The sequence below is a fragment of the Homarus americanus genome, unplaced genomic scaffold (assembly GCF_018991925.1).
Source record: "Homarus americanus isolate GMGI-L3 unplaced genomic scaffold, GMGI_Hamer_2.0 scaffold48406, whole genome shotgun sequence".
NCBI lineage: Eukaryota > Metazoa > Arthropoda > Malacostraca > Decapoda > Nephropidae > Homarus > Homarus americanus.
The window spans coordinates 2443748-2461478 of record NW_024753828.1 but is presented as its reverse complement, the minus strand read 5'-3'; the positions used below and the strand labels follow the sequence as shown (position 1 = coordinate 2461478).

The 17731-nt window shown below is 41.1% G+C and overlaps 1 protein-coding gene across 4 annotated transcripts in view; it reads left to right on the top strand.

Annotated features, from left to right (window-relative positions):
- LOC121855535 overlaps window positions 1–17731 on the top strand; it is a 71732-nt gene that overhangs the window by 31165 nt on the left and 22836 nt on the right. For all 4 annotated transcript variants that reach the window (XM_042350519.1, XM_042350516.1, XM_042350515.1 and 1 more), the window contains exons 4-6: window positions 4785–4908; window positions 8986–9887; window positions 10431–10549. In XM_042350519.1, coding sequence (XP_042206453.1) covers window positions 4785–4908; window positions 8986–9887; window positions 10431–10549 — 1145 coding nt within the window. The remainder of the gene's footprint in view (window positions 1–4784; window positions 4909–8985; window positions 9888–10430; window positions 10550–17731) is intronic.

Genomic DNA, 17731 nt, shown 5'->3' with positions numbered 1-17731 from the left:
AGGTATACCCCTTCTCCCAAGCCCACTGTTTAATGCCTGGTTATTATTTATTATCTATAATTTTATTCAGCATTTCTCTAAAATCATATTTCACTGCCGATGTCATCTTTGTAAAGTTCAGGACTTTGAAATACTGTATTGTATAATTATCAGGTATAGTATCACTCCATCAGGTATGGTAGGGTAATAAAGTAAAATTTGCTTTGTTACTGAGCTCAAATGACCTTTTTGAAAAAAGTGACAGTAACTTTTCTGCTTGATACTTATACAATTTTTTAAGTACATTAACATCTCAGATAATTATCGGTACTCTTACTTCATTGCCTATTTTGGGGGCCTCTCGTTAATTTATTCTGGGGGTCTCCGTAGTGAGTGTGTGATACTGTCTCGGGCAATCAAAATTCAGTGAGTACATAAATTATTTCCAGTCAATCATAATTCAGCATTGTACAAACACTGTGATATAGCCAGTAACACAAAGCTCTTCTTCAGCCACATATAATCTCCACATTTGTTTCATTTTTGTGTGCAGCCCTTGTGTGAAAAATACGTTTACTGTATTATCAACTTTTGGTTAGATAGTTGTGTAATAAAGGATAAACTATTTACAGTATTCATAAGATGATGCATTTACATTATTCATAATAAAGTACAGGTACTGTACTGTATATTAACCCAGTGTATAATTGTTGAAGTTTGATTTTCTTTAGCAAATAATTCTCAGAATTAATACAGTGGGGTATGCTATAACGAATCTAATTGGTTCTAGAACCTTGTTCGTTATAGCATTTGTTCGTTATAGGATTAATCCGTTCCAGGCCCCCAAATACAACCACTTAACACTGAAAAATGTAATATAAAATTGTAAAAAAGTGCATAAATATGCATCTAAACCCCTGAAATAAAGAATATCATTAATACTTGTAATAAAAATAAATAAATTAGTAAAAAAAAAAATTCGTTGTAGGAGTTTCGTTCGTTATATATAGCATTCTCAATTTTATAGGTAAAACCGTTCGTTATAGGAATATTCGTAGTAGAATCCATTCGTTATAGCATACCCCACTGTATTAGGATTTTTTCCTGTGGTTTATGGGCAGCATCCTGGTTATTCAGATTTACCTACAGTAATTTGTTGAGTACTGTACAGTGTTAGCCTAGTGAGTTCTGCTATAACGCGTGTTTTGATAACGCGAATTTGCTCTAACGCGATTTATGAATTCGGAACAATATTTGTATAACGCGATCGCTTGTTTGCTATAACGCGATTTTTGCTTACTATTTCTCCAATTTTGTGGTATTAACTGTGAATATGGTAAAGAAGAATATCTCCAAAAAGCATTCTGATGATAGAATTCCCGGTGATTATCGTAAAAGAAAGGATATAACACTTGAAGAGAAGCTTGATGTTATCAACCTCAAAATCACCCTTCTCCCCCATCAAGTTACATTCATATTTTTTCAAGGTAAAGTGTTAAATTTACTGTATGATTTCATTATTAGATATGACTGTAACATTTATTTAGACTGTGCTATCCTTTGTGTTAGGCTAACTACTAAATTTTTTCGATTTCGAGTAATCTGCACCTAACCCTATTTTCTCCATAAGCCCTGTTATTTCTATTACGCGATTTTCTATAACACGATATTTTACAAGAACACAATTATCGCGTTATAGCAGAACTACCTGTACATTACTGTACTATGACTTGAAGAAGTTTTTCTCAGATTAACAACTTTTTACTTTTTTTTATTCATAGACTAATTTGTAAAATCCTTGAACAGTACCCTACAGTTTAGGTGCTTAAAGAATTCATTGATGCCATGGTCAAGGAAAATGGTCACCCAAACATGTGGAAATTCAATGTGATCTAACTGAAGCTTCAAGCTAACCCATTTTGTTAATTTACATTTTGTTAGGGAAATGGATTCACTCTGAACTTTTCACTTTTTTTTCTTTCAGTGGAGTCCCTAAATTAATTTCCAGTAAAGATGAACTGAATGTAGTAATAAGAACAGTATAATGCTTTTGAAAACAGATACTGTACTGGGGGGGTGCATGGCAGTCTGACAACTTGACCATTAACAAATGCTTTCAGTGAAAAGAAAAAAAACTTAAGCAGTTGGCATTACTGGAATCCCAAGCATAAATAGGTATGTATGAGGTCCCCTAATTTAAAGACTTTTGCTGTCTGTAAAGAGCCAGAGATTAGTCCTTTGACGAATAGTGTGAAAGATAGAAGGCAAGAAACTATTTTTAGAAAGCTATGAATGGAAAGGGGTTTACCAAACCAGAAAAGGAAAGAACAAATAGATATTGTACTTTACTGTTTTCTGAGAGAACAATAGAAGGACTTTCAATTGAAAAAATATCAATGAAGGGAACTGAATATAGCAGATGAGCTGAATACATCTTACAGCATAATAAATTCTTTTGACAGCTTCACATTTAATGTTCAAGGCAGCTGTGAGGAAAAAAAAAAAACTTAGAAATCTCATCACCTGTACTTTTAGAATACTGTATATTTATTTGTATTTATTTTCAATACCTTTTCATGTATTAATGGTTTTAGAAGAATGTGAGAACTTTTTAGTGTTGACTCTTTTACAGCCTGTCTCACTACTGTACTGTATAGGAGGGTTACAATCAAGCACAACATACACTTTTTTATCACTGTGATTTGGATAAATAATTTATTTGCTTCAGGATTTTATAGGAACATATTTTGTTCAAAATGTATAAAGTGAAGGTTATTCATGCCCCATTCATACTTTAAAATATACATTGGTGTCTGGATGGCTTAGTACTTATCACTGATTTTCAGAGGATTTTCATATCTGGAATTGTATTTATGGGCATCTGCTAGCTCCCATAGTTGGGTTTGGTAGGCTTGATATACAGTATAGTCTTGATTCACGCGGATTTTGTTTAAGCATTTGGTCATTTACGCGGCACCTTGCCAGAATGAAATATTTTAATTACTCGGTTATTTCATCATTTACGCGGTGAGCGGCGCGAGAGGTCCAGACGCGCTGCGCCATTTTTTATTAACGCGGTCCATTCTTGACCATACGCGGGAAGCGGCGCAGGGAGGGGTGCGCATTAGGTCGCTCTTATGTTATCGCTGACGTCATATGACGTATCAGACTGTGATTGGGTCACACATCCTTACCTCCCTCCGCCGCTAGCTGTGATTGGTCTAATGTAACATGATGTGCCCTGCCACCAGAGGGAAGAAGTCGCTGACCTAGCCGGGCCACTCTCATTGTTCTCAGTCTCCGCGTATACAGTTCTCTCTTGTGCCCGCTATTCCCCTCACAATGGCTTCCGCTGGACCCCCACCACCCCAGAAAAACCTTGAACCTGGACCAAGCCATGATAATGTGAAGGAAGTCATCGAGTTGGGGGAGAAAATCAAGCTCATCCTTGACAAAGACAGTCAAGCATCGGCATGAAGTGTCTAATAACCTTCTGTCGAAAATTATGGAGCTGTATGTCCAGATGTATCACGACAACATCAATGCTAGTCATCAACGTAGTATTACGGACTTCTTCGCCTGCAACCCACCACAACCACAGCCAGCCCAAGTCAGTGATAGCGACGATATGGACTTTGAGGGGTTTGTCAGGGAGGCCCTGCAAACCTTTGTGAATAGTAATAGTGATTCACCGGAGGGCAACTAATCTGCCCTCTGCCTTGGAACCAGCCGCCATTCCCGTATGCTGACCCATCTCTTTTACTAACGTAAGTGTTAAACCTTGATTTTTCTTTTACCTGGTACAGTATATTATTCTCTTATTGAAATTTTTCTTCTATATTATGTGTGTGTGCATACCATCGTAAAATTAAGACTATTTTTACTACAACGTACGTATTGTGTCGGAAAAAGTGGAGTTTGGGGGTCGGCCCAGTCTCTATTTCAATAAATCCCATATGTTCTGTTATTTTGTTTACACGTTTCTCGTTTTACGCGGACCTTCACGGGTTCAATTGACTGCGTAAATCAGGACTATACTGTACAGTATTTTTTTCTTCTCATGCTTATAGCAGGCGTATTACTAGACTGGCAACATAGTACTGTACTGTAGTACAGTAGATCTAGAATCAGTGTACAGTATCATAAAAATAATGATTTAAAACAATGGTACCATAATACTGGCAGCATAGTACTGCTGTATACAGTATATCTTAAGGCTTGATCCCACTTGAATTTTGTGTCTTTTGGCCTTGCATCCATTTATGACAATTCTGGTGCTATTTTGCCAACCAAAATCATGGTAATGTAAAATAGAGTATTTACACACTACAGGTATGACATAAATAATAGCACAACTGTTATTTGCACACTGATTGTAGTATAGATATGAACTTTGCAAGGCTGTTGGTGAAATGTAGATAGCTCAGTGGTATGGTGTTTGTCTCCTAAGTTAGGAGAATCAGTTTCCACTCCTGTACTGAGCATGTCTGAGTTATGCCTGTTGAGCTGCACTTGTTGATGAAGAAAGGTTCAACAATAAGAGAATGCTGTTAGATCCTCCACCTGTTCACCATAAGAGATCTAACCCTGTATCTTGAATCTTAAAAACAGAAAAAAATTGATTTTCATAAATACTAGAAAATATGACATGAAATCCCTATACAGTATCTTAGGTGGATTGGACCCTGAAAGGAAAAAAAAATGTGGGATTGTCAATCCTACATTTTTGCTGGTAATTTATTTGAATTTTGGCCAATTTTATGCGAGACTGCAAACTAATTTAAATGATTACATATTTGTTACAGACAGATGTACTGGAGTGAGAGAGGTGGGTCCAAAAAAGTCCCCAGTAGTGTGAATAAATTGGACCTGAAAGAAAATGTGCATAAAGTTATTCAGCAAGACAACGAGATGAATATCTATTATCAGGTGAGAATATTGTTGTGTGTTCTTAATAAATAGTTTGCTTTGAAATACTGTATGGTAAAGCCTCCATTATATACTATAGAGAGGTGTATATATATATATATATATATATATATATATATATATATATATATATATATATATATATATATATATATATATATATATATATATATATATATATATATATATATATATATATATATACATATACATACACACACACAAGATGCACTTCCCATTTTAGCAGGGAGTATTTAGGAGAAAACTTTGTGTATTTTCCTCCAGTAGCCACAGTTTTCTTATTACTGTATACGTATACAGTACTACCAGTAAATGTAATAAATAAAAATAATACCAATATATTAGTTAAAAAAAATTAATGTACAGTATTGCCAAACCAGTATATTAAGGCCAAATGAAATTTTAACACAGTCACCATTTACCATTTGCATGTACAGTAGTACATCTGTACTCCCTGTTCACCATAGTAATGGCGACGCTACCTCCGTTGATCCCTTAGCAACTCTCCCCACCAGCCGTCCTCCCACTCCCCCACTAAGCCAGCTAATATGTGTGCAAAAAAATGTACATTCCTTTTTTGTGTTTGCCCTTAGGAAAATTATGTAGGTAGGAAGGTGTGTGCATGTACAGTATATCAGTAAAATAAATGAAGAGTTATGTATATCTACCTGAAAATATGAGTTAAAAAACAACAGCTTGGCCCAGTGTCCTGGTGGTTATAGTGACGAGTCTAACCTAGCTACAATGCTGCCAGCGATGTTACAGATGTAACTGTGAAAAGAAAATTATCTTTAAATCTTCATTTGTATCAGGTATTTGTAGATTGAAAAATAAATTTTGCAGGTATGGCATTAATTGATTGTTATGCTTAGTTACCTCTGAAAGTTGGGTATTGGCATACGGATGTTAACCGTCTCAGGTTATTGTCATTAGTACAGTACAGAGTAGTTTTAGATTGACCTTTTATATTTACAATAATTGAGAGACTGATAGTGGAGCGCCAATGTATACATGCACAATCAAGGAAACAGTCATTTATTTTAAGAATATGTACAAAAGATTCATTACTGTTTATTACTGAATAAGTATTTGATTGAATTAATGTTTATATATGTGAAATGAACAATGCAATTCATGAATAATACGTAGAATATTAAAACACACATGAGGAGACAAGACGGCATTGTTTTCGTGAGTAACGATGGTTCTACATAAGAAACTGAAGAAAATAAGACCCTGGTTGTAGCTGTAGAGAACTTAATGTAAAAAAAAAATTTAATACCTGTATGTATGTTTTAAGTAATGTTATTTAATGTTAATAAATGGAACACTAGAAGTAGCTAACCACTAATGGTAAAGAAATAAAGCGAGACAATTGGGAACGCCAACGTATGTACAGTAAGTGCGTACATGTGAAAACATATCGTCATTTCTCTACATTTGAATATGAAAGCAACACTTATTTACTGTTCGTATATGTTTTGAATAATATTTATGAATGTAAAACAAAAATTCTACTCACCAATGGTGGTAAAGTCTAAAATATAAGGACAACCAATGATGTGCGAGTTTTTACTCAGATGACGAAGTCATCAGGTTCAACTCTGGCTGAAGCTGTAGCTTTCCATAAAGCTGTTGCTGAAACTGTTACTGAACCTGAAGTTGTTGTTGAAGCTGCTTATGATGCTGAATTTGATGGTGTAGCTGAAGTTGATGGTTTAGGCCTTCGAATAATAAAGCTGTCCAAAGAACCTTGCACAGCTGCTTTCTTTTCTCATATATCTGTGTAGAGGTCATTTGCATTTACTTAAATTGTAATTCATTGTTCTGTTAATGGATTCACTTCAGAAATTATGTTCATTGCTTGCTCCATATAATATCCACAGACCTCTCACCCTTTTCATATCGTTTTAACACATCTAGTTTCTATTAGCTTTTGAAACAACACTACCATCACTTGCTCATGTTGAATAGGGATGCAAAAATGCTGTAAGAAACCCGAGAAAGTTTTTCTCCTTTTCCTGTTGAGATGCATGAAAACAAAGGGCCTGCCAGCTGCGATTGTTTATACTAGTGATGCTGGCGTCACCACAAACAAGCCCGGCAGCCTCCGTGTGCAAGGCGTGTTTTTTTTTTTACTATCGGGATTTAGTTATTTATACGAAATGTAATATATTTTATTTTATTTCACACGTAAATACAAAGAAAATAATGGTGTAAATTGAATTGGGTCCTAAATTAACTAGGGTCTTAGATATGAATCTTCGTTAGTTGAACCATTGTTATCGGAGGCTTTACTGTATACAGCTACTCCTCGACTTACAATCACCCGGACATACGACCGCCCCAGTAGTACCAAAAATTTTTCAAATTACGTATTTTCGAGTTCCGACGTTAGTGGTTGCGCTGTGTACTGACAAATTTTTTGTTTGTAATTCCCTTTAAAATGGCTGGCAAGCTTAAAAGTGAGAGTTTTGTGGTGCTGAGAAGAAAAAGAGACCCCCATTTTAGATTTTCTATGTATTACCTTCGCATTTTTGACTTACGGTCAATTTGCCCTCTTTCTCCCCACTCCCAGCAAGGGTTTGGTGGTTGTACAATAGGCTTTAAGTTTTTATCTTATATAATATCACAGACTAAAGTTAGGAGAATATAATGTGCATTGCTGGAATCCTTGCATGACAGTGAATAATTTGAATATAAACATCATATATTTTGCACAGGAGATAAAAGTTTTAGTACAATACATTAGTTTAGTACATTTTAGTAATGTAAAGTTTTTCAACTGTATTTTTGGGTAGATTTACATAAATATCTTCATTTATTTTCATTCATTTACATGCACACACCATACTAAAAGAAATAAATGACCTAAAGTGCAAACCTGTACTGTACATGTACTAAATGATTACAGTACTAAAATTTTTATGTACTGCAAATTATAGCTTGTTTATATTTAAATTAATCACTATCTTACAAGAATCCCAGCAATGTAAATTATATTCTCCCAGGTCACTCCACTGGCATATTATAAGAGAGAAGCTTAGTCACTTAAGGACTGATAAATAGTAAGAGAAACAATTGAGACCCTGCAATTGTGTGTAAATGAGGCAGAAAGTCAGATGAGCTTCCTGGGACTTGGTCACAATTTTTGTGATGCCATATGGCAGCAGGGTCTACCATTAGACAATACATTATGCTTCCAATATCTTCCCAGGCAGTTAGGTTAAAAATAAGAAAATGCTGCCGGGGGGGGGTTGTTGCTGCTGATGGTTGGTAATGTAGGTGACTGTTGATGGTGCAGATGGTGAGATATGAAAATGGTTGTTGGTTTAGGTGAAGAGGGATGGTGGAACAGTATGGTTGGTGATGTTGGTTGTTAGTTTAGGTGAGACTTTATCTGCTAACCATCATCACTTTCAGGAAGTGTGAGCAACACTGACAAACCCGACTCTGACTTCAGGTTACATCACAAAAAACACTTAAATTCAGACTCCAGTTCACATCTGGGTATTACTATTATTATTATAGTTATTTTATTTATTTATTTATTTACAGGTACATATTTACTTATATATTTTTTGTAAAATTTATGTTTTGTGGGAGAAATATTAAATTAGGCTAGTTACTTACCACTAAACCTGCCTGCTGTTGGAAGGGTAATAATCATCACTAGAGAAGGCTTTGCCAACAACACACCTTGCTGCTCCCATGATGACACTGTACTCCTCATGTGTGATTATCTTATATGTCTACAACCCAATAATAGGATTGAAAAGGACTAAAAGATAGATGGCAGCTGGGAGAGAGAAGCTATAACATGTGTAACTAGTATATTGCCAGATCTGTGGTTGATTTGCATTTAAAGGTTAGAATAAAATGTCAGTTTGTCTACTTAAGCAAAAACTGCTGTGAAATAACTAAGTTTCCTCAAGATTATTATTACTGTATTGTTATTGGGAATTAGCAATAGGATTTGGTTCTATGGCTCTCATTGAAACCAATACCAACAAAATAAACTATGATGAACAATACAATTTCTTATTTGTATTTTAGGGCCTAACCTACGACATCAGACGGAGAAAACTTGTTTGGGCAGAGACCGTTGGAGACAAATTTGATGATAAAAGCCAATGCCACTTTGTCAGCCTAGCCAATGGGGTAAAGGAACCTCAGGAGCTTTTCAACTTTGAAAATTGTTTCCCATATTCTGTAGCAATTGGTGACGAGTATATATATTGGGCAGATTGGAGCCAGCAGGGTATTATGCGGGCATCACTTATTGACCCCAAGGATGTTGTGAAGCTTGTCCATACCCCTGCTGTTGGTGTCGAAAGCAATAAGCGTCATGGTGTTTATGGTCTTGCACTGTTAAATGACCTCACTGAAGAATCTACCACGGATTTATGTACAGATACAAGCAAGATAAATTACGAGAAGCAAATTGATAAATTAAGATTCCAGGGGCCTGGAACTGAAAAATTATCCCCTGAACCTTTAGATGTGGAATCACCTGTAGAGAGAACCAATGATGATGGTGGACACAGCACAGATTCTGTAGATGTGGAATCACCTGTAGAGAGAACCAATGATGATGGGCATAGCTCAGATTCTGTAGATGTGGAATCACCTGTAGAGAGAACCAATGATGATGGTGGATACAGCACAGATTCTGTAGATGTGGAATCACCTGTAGAGAGAACCAATGATGATGGTGGATACAGCACAGATTCTGTAGATGTGGAATCACCTGCAGAGAGAACCAATGATGATGGTGGATACAGCACAGATTCTACAGTGACTTCCATGAGCTCTGCAGAGAATAATGTAGAAATAGTAATAGATCACCATGTTATAAAGAATGAACCAAAATTAGGAGAAGTTGAACCAGAAACTGAAGTTCCACTCAGGGCCCCCACCTCTATACACACAAACAAGCTGAAGGTCAATGCAGAAATGTAAGTAAAAGTAACTTTAGTCCATGATATTGTGTAAAGTCTTAGATATTCTTTTAGATAAATAAGTGATGGTTAATGCTAGCTCTGGGATCTTAAAAGATAGAGTAAATGTATCTTTTTGGGGAGCAGCATAAGCAAGAAAATGTAGTATCAATTAAGTAGTATTTGTGTGTCTGTCTTCTATGTTTGGAATGTTTTTTGGCCATAGATGTTCTCATTTTTTCAGGGTATGCAAGCACACTATAGGTAATGGAAAATACAAAATTTCATTTTCTCATCCTTATGGAAATGAGTGTTTTTCAATATCATTTGTAAAGGCCGTAAAAATTATCTAGCCAGGGTTTTCTAACGTATTTATTATTTTCTGAATTATGTAAACTTAGTTTGTTTAGAAGCTTTGCTCACAGGTGATTTTGTAAAGGGTTTGTACAGATTATTCTCTAGCCTTTAAAATTTTATCCCTTCACCTTTTTTGCCATTCTTTATGTACAGTATTAGTGTACTAATATGAAGTAGCTAATATGATTTTTTTTTCTTTTTCAGATGTAATAAAGAGAAGTTACTTTGGATTATTGCGGTGCTGTCTGTGGTTTGTGTATCATTCATGGCTTCAACCTTTTTCCTTCTGGTGAAAATGTCCTGTCAGCAGAGTAGAAGGGAAGGTAAGTCAGCACTACCTGTAATTGTTAATTCCAAATAAGGTGAGCAGGGTTTGCTTGTCCTGTATAGTAGTGTATTTGGTGGGGCAATTATTGTGTCAAAACAATATACAGTATACCCTGTACTGTATATGTACAGTATGTACAGGGGCCCCCCCAAATTCGCTGGGGTCAGATTCTCAAAATGACCGCGAATAACATTTGTGGACCCGGGGTACATTTTTACTTGTGTACAAAGAAATGTACAGCCCCCCCCCCAAGTTCGCAGATTTTTACTTCGAGGTTCTCGATTATTCGCGGATGACACCCTGGATGTACCCAAGAATGTCTGTGGGTAATTTTAATGTCTGCTTTTTTGCGGCTGGGACAGGGAGCCATTCGTTTTAGAGACAGTAATTTCCTTTACCTGTATTGTAAATATGTTACAGTCTACCCTCAAGTCCGTGCTCCATTACACTACTTTATTAATAGAGCACGGATTTGAGGGTAGACTAACATTTTTAATAAATTTGTTTCTGATTATTTGTGAGAGGATTTTCCAATTATTATTTATTTGTATGTTTTTTGTGGGTGTGAGTGTGTCTACAAACACACACATACATATACTCGTATACAATACAGGTAAAGGAAATTACTGTCTTTAGAATAAATGGCAAAATAAAAATCCGCTAATTATCCGGGCGTACTGTATGTAAGTAACTACAGATTTGGCAGTTCAATTTCAATATTTATTCCTTGATGGAGGAAGTGGGATCCTAGTGCTATCACTAGGTACCCCTGTACAATAACACCAAAAGCATCTGGCAAGTGTCACAAGTATATATAAATATTATAAATGGGCTTACTAAAGTTTAAGGAAGGAATGAAGGATATTCCTTTAACATCATCAATATTATTTACATAATATCTGGCCAGTATGGGGAGGAGCACCGTGTCTTCATCAGGGGGTCTTGGAGTGGTGGTCCAGCAGGCGTCACGGAAGCGTTGTGTGTGGGGACATCTTAGGAGGTAGTGGACAAGGGTGCGGCTGTCGGGTCTTCTGCATAATGCACAAGAGCGTTGCTCAGGGGATGCTAGGATACCAATCTCCCAAGCAAAGTCATACCCAATGATGATATGGGCAGCAATCACGTCCCTTTTCTGCGACCCTTTCCCATAGACATACGAGAGGTCAGGAAATTTACAGAGGACATCGTACCAGGTGGGCGGGGAGTCCAGGGGGATGGCTGCTTCCCGAGCTTCTCTCTGTTTGCAGCGAATTTGGGTCCTAAGTTGTAAAAGTGTTCGAGGAACAACGTAGTCAGGTGTGGCCTTGTTGTAGCCAGTCTTGGCAAGGCCATCTGCTGCCTCATTCCCCAAGATACCGACTGGGTATCCATAGGAATGTCACAGGATGGCCTGCATCCTGAAGTGTGGATGTTAACCCCCGTATTCAAAGGATGAGGTCCTTATTTTCCCCTGATCCAAATGAGATCCCATTGAGAGCAGACCTGGAATCGCAGCAGACAAGCAAGGCAGAAACCATCGGCTTCTTCCTCAGCGAGAAGGGCAGCAAGGAGGGCTATCAGTTCAGCCTGAGTGGAGGATGCCCCGTCAGAGACAGTTTGATAGGCTCAGGGGCATCAGGATGGGAGATGTAGACACCAGCCCCGGCCCTACCTGTAGCGGGGTCAACAGAGCCATCAGTGTAGAGGACGATCCTACCTGGGGACCAGTGGGCGATCCTGGAGAGGTGGTATTTGCAGAGAATAACAGGGTTCACATGGGATTTCGGGAGCGATCCACCAAGGGCAATCACTTCAGGTTGAAAATCCAGCCAGGGAGAAGGAGATGAACCAACAGCAGGGGTGACATCAATATCAGGCAGGAAGTCATGTTCCTGAAGGGCTCAGATGAGTGAGTACGAAATACAATAATCCCAATAATTGCATTTCTAGGGTCAAGACCCATTTCTCTCAACTGGCATACAATGAAAAAAAGAAATACTACTACCCCGCAATGCCTGGAGTGTTTGAGGAGCGCCAGCAGGAGATGGCTGACTTCTTCCGTGAATCTCTAGCCCAACCATTTACACGTGGCGACTACAAGGAGCTGGTAGAGCTTTGTCTGCTGCTTGTAACTAAAGGATCTGAGCCAGTGAACTTCACGATGGTCTACCCCGGCGCACTTCACGAAACAAGGTGGATGGCTAAACTGCTCTATACCCTCAAGATTGTTCTTTTGTCAGGCCAGATCAAAGAGTTTCCCAAAGCCGAGGTTGTGACTAAAAGTCAAATCAGCAAGTTAGAACGGTTTGCTGTGTTCACAGTCGCTGTTTATGTCCCATGGTGGATTGTTTGCCCCGTTCCAGCAAGTGTGCCACTGAATGACTTGAATTTGGTTGAAACCTTGGCTGAATTTGCCCCATATGACGCCACAATAGTTGACAAAGCACGTGTGGCACTCGGTAGACACACTTGGTACCTAACTGAGGAGTTGGCCCCACTGGCTTTGTTCTCGTCCCAAGTACAAGAAAGGACAAAAGAGGAGATGAGGAAGGCCCTTCTTTGCCATGAAGGCACTGAAGTTACTAAGAGAGTGGGGTTCAATCATGGGGGCTATGGAAAGCCATATCTTCCCCCTGTCCCAGAAAGTGGCACTGCCCTGGTGGACCTAATTGGGCCTGACTCAAGCTGGTTCTTCACCATTTTAGGCATGCCCTATCAGTTTCTCCACAGTCCAGCCAGTGAATGGGCGGATCATGACGACTACCTGAACATGAAACGGGTTGTGGACAAGCTTCAGGTCGTCAATGAGGCTGCAGAGCGTGGTGTAAAACTTTGCCATGACTTTCTTAATGTTGTCAGGGATGAGGAGCGCTTTTAAGAAGTCCTTCAAGTAGTTGAAAATGACAGACTCCGCGTTTCTAATCAGCGCAAACGATCATCTGTTTCCGAACAGAAATCATGGTTTCTTGCTCTAGAGAAATGATACCTTGTGAATATATGATAAAACCTCTTAATGTACCATGAGAGAATAAGAATGATTAACTTTTTTGTGTAAGTGATAACAGCTTTTAATTTAGACAGGCAAATGATTTGTGCTAATATCCCTTATGATGGTTGTGTAATCTCATATATAGGCGCGCATGCCGTATAAACAAAATTGCTATTTTTCAAATTGCTGGTGCTCACTCAAATATGCACGAATCTTAAAAAATTGCACGTGGGTATTTTTTATGTCAATATGCAACACCAAAATTTTGAATAGCATTGTAGGACAAAGTTGGGGCAACTGTCACACCCTAGTGTCCACTGAGAAGCCCCAAGGATGTTACGAGCAGCATTCCTCTGGATAACTTCGAGACGGTTGACAGCAGTCCGACTGATGTTGACGAGGGCAGGGGCGGCGTAGTCGACACAGGAACGGACAAAGGACTTGTACATGGTGAGGAGTATAGGGATGGTGGCACCAAGGGAACCCCTGGGCATGGTAGAGAGGGGAGCGAGACGCCGAAAACATATGCCTCGAAGATAGCGGACTTCAGTGATCTGACAACGTGCGAGTTACATACACACCCAGGTCTCATTAACCCAGTTCAAGGGCGTTCCTGATAAGAGAAGGGGGGAGGTACAACACGACCGTGCCACATGGCTTTTGTTTTTGCAGTTGAAAGAAGGAAACCAAGTGAATCACACTCTGGAGACCAGATCAAGGGCTTTCTGCATGCTGAGGTAGTTAGTGGCTTGGAGGAGGACATCGTCGGCATATCCTGAGTGGACAACTTCTGTCGGCCACTGGAGAGATGCAATGGAGTGCATGAGAGTGTTAAACAAGGTGGGATTCAGGACTCCACCTTAAGGGGTGCCGAGGTTCATTTCTTGAACAGGAGACATAGAGCCTTCAACGCGAACCCGGGCCTGACGTCCAGTGAGGTAAGAGGCGATCCATTGAAGAAGTCTTCCTTTAACCCCTAACCGCGCAAGTTCAGCTAAAATGAGGGAAAGCTGAGCCGTATCAAAGGCTCCCTTGATATCAAGGAAGGTTGAGACGCGGGCAGTCTGATTGCAATAAAAGGAAGCAATGGAGTGTGCTGTGCTGCAATGTTGTATGAAACCATTGAGGGAGTTGTGGAAGCCGCCTATGGTGTGAAGAAGGCGACGATGGAGTATCCTCTCCATCATCTTGCAAACACAGGAGGTAAGACTAATGGGTCGGTATTTTCCAGGATCTCCCGGCTTAGGGATGGGGATAATAGTGGCATTTTTCCAGTTAGACAGGAGAACCCTATGTTCATGAGACATATTGTAGAGAGCGAGCAAGGGGCTGTTAGGAATATTAGTACAGGCGTTGAGGATGGAGTAGGTTATCTGATCATCCCCAGGAGAGGTGTGTTTCCTAGAGCGATGAGTTCCGTCAAGCTTGAACTGTGTGATGGGATGATCAGTGGGGGCAGGGGAGGTAAGAGCAGCACGAACAACAGGCTCAGACACATCGATGCGAGCCTGCACTGTCTCCTGCATCAGATCTAGAAGTGCCTCAGGGGAGGAAGCTCGTGCCCAGTCCTCCATTAAAGAGCAGGCAAGGGAGGTGGGGTCAGGGTGGGGAGGAGGCCTCCGTCGAGTACCCCGTATAGCATTAATTCAATTCCATACATAAGAGGGTGACGACTGGAATGATAGAGACCCCGTGAAGGATAGCCAGTCCGCCTCACGAATCCGATGACGCTCCTGAGCTGCAAAGGACCACCAGTTTTTGGAGTCTTCCCAGTTCTCTGGAGAGCGAGACCTCCGTATGGCAGAGTGGAGATCACGGGTTACCTGCCGGAGATGTCTCACGGCAGGTATACGATACCAGTAGTTGGTGGCACTTCTGTTGTGACGGGGAGGGCATGGAGGGGCAGCGCGATTGACAAGAGTCATACACGGCATCAAAATCAGCGCTTTAAGAGTCAAGGGACTGGGGGACAACATAGGAATCTGTCCAGGTAGAAATGTATTGGATAAAGGAAGGAACAGCATCTTGTGTGAGACGAAGACGAGAGGATCGATAAGGAGCTGATGTAGGGGCAGAGAAGGAGAGCCTGAGATGGGTAGTAACGGCAAGATGGTCACTATACAGAGCAGGTTTGATGCAGACGGTAGGATGAAAGGAGGTATGACCGTTCAATAGTAAGCCAACATCAAGGAAACTATGGGGGAGGCGAGTAGGATCATCAGGACAAAGAAAGCGATCATCATCATCCCCATTAAGAAACTGTGAGAGATGTGATCTGTTAAGGGTACATGGAGTAGGATGATCTGGAGTAAGAGTGGGATGGCGGGCATTAAAGTCGCCAAGAACAATAGTGGGAACCCCATCATGGAGGTCGTGAAGAACCTGGGGGTCCAGAGAATCACTCTTGAAATGAACATTGACTACACGGAGGGTCTGGTCACCGAGAGTAAGGGAGACAGAAAGTAATTCAGACGGGGTCCATGTGAATCAGGTGAAGGGATGTTTTCCTGAAGTAGAGCGACATCTACTTGATGGGAGAGCACAAACTGGGCGAGGTCTAAGTCCCTGGATGTTCCATTGTAAGAAGAGGAGGGAACGGCCTCCGGTGTGAGATGAGTCGGTGGGAATAGACAGGGCTCCGGAGGAGGTACCAAATTCTGTTGAGTATATTGGAGAGGGAAGAGTGGGAGAGCAAGGGATGGATCCTCCACCTCGGGAGAAGGAAGGAGGTGGGTCACCAGGGCTTGCAAAGTGTGCCCCTGTTGGGTCAGGGTGTCCAGAATGAGTTGCTGTTGCCTCTGCAATGTCGCAATTGCTTTCACACACGAGTTGAGTTGGGCAGAGAGAAGGTTGATTTGGTTGGAGTGGCGATCCAGACGGAGAGTGATGGTTTCCATAGAACCAACTTGGTGTACCTGTGCAGGAGCTGGAGGTGAGGATTGGCAAGGGCCCGACTGGGCAGGTGGTGGTGGTAGCGACGGAGAGGGACGGTGAGGGTTCAGGTGAGCAGGAGGTGGTGGTGCTGGTAAGAGACAGTGGGGGTCTGGGTGGGCAAGAGGTGGTGGTGCTGGTGAAAGACAGCTGGGGTCCAGGTGGGCAGGAGGTGGTGGTGACTGTGTGGCAGGGCCGGCAACGACCTTGTTCTAAGAACGGTAGGGAGAGGGAGGGGAGAAAGGATGAGTGGTAGGGGTGATAGGGGGGATGGTAGAGGAGAGGAGATCAGTGGGAAATCCTTGGTAGATGGAAGAGGCGGTGGTGGATAGGAGTGAGGTTTGGTTGACGGGCTTCGTCAGAGACGAGGGCAGTGGAACAAGGTAAGTTTTCCCCAGGCGAGTGCCAGGACGCTGTGGGCAGTTGGCATTCCAGGCGTGGTGACTACCATGGCAGTTGACACCGTGGAACAACTGAGATTTTGTTCTGAATTTTAGATTTACATTCCACTGTGTCATGAGGACCTGCACAGAAACCGCAGGCGACCATCCTCGTGCACTACCAGGTGCGGTGTTCCATGATTGGCAACGACCACAGATTTTCGGGGTTCCGATAAATTGGTCAAGAGGACAGTTGTGAATAGGTCCTACATTCACCTTCGGGGGGAGGGGGCCCACCCACCAGCCGATGAGTTCGTTGGATGGACGTTTGGAGACCGGGTTGATGCAGCGTTCCATGTCGAGTAGTAGTGGGAGAAGAGGGCGAAGATCGTCGATAGGGATCTCCCAGGGTACGTGGCGAACCATTACCTTGGTACAAAGAGTTTCTGGGGTGATGGTGGTGAACTTCAGCATCACCTCCCCCTGGGGAGCAGGAAAGCCCACTTGAATGAGCAGGCGTACCGTCTCTTCCGTTTGTGTGGTGATTATTACGGCTGTAGGACCTTGGCGGAGGTGAAGTGTTGAATCCTGAAGTGGAGAGCAGTGACGGAAGAACCAGGTCGTTCGTGTTCTCAGAGGCAAGTCCCGAGGAAAGGCAAGACGACGAAGGCGCGACTGGGCATGGAAACAGGGAATCCCCTATGTCCATCTTCGGCGGAGGGTCGGTCATTGAGCCACATGTAAGCTCACTTGGGGACCCCAACTGCAGAAGGAGGCCACCCTCTACAGCCCCAGACAAGGTGCGAGGGGGAGCCGTAGCCCCTGCTGGAGACCCTGACTTCTGAGGTTTCTGCTTTTTATACTTGTCTTCAAGATAAAAGTCGTCAGCATCACTGTC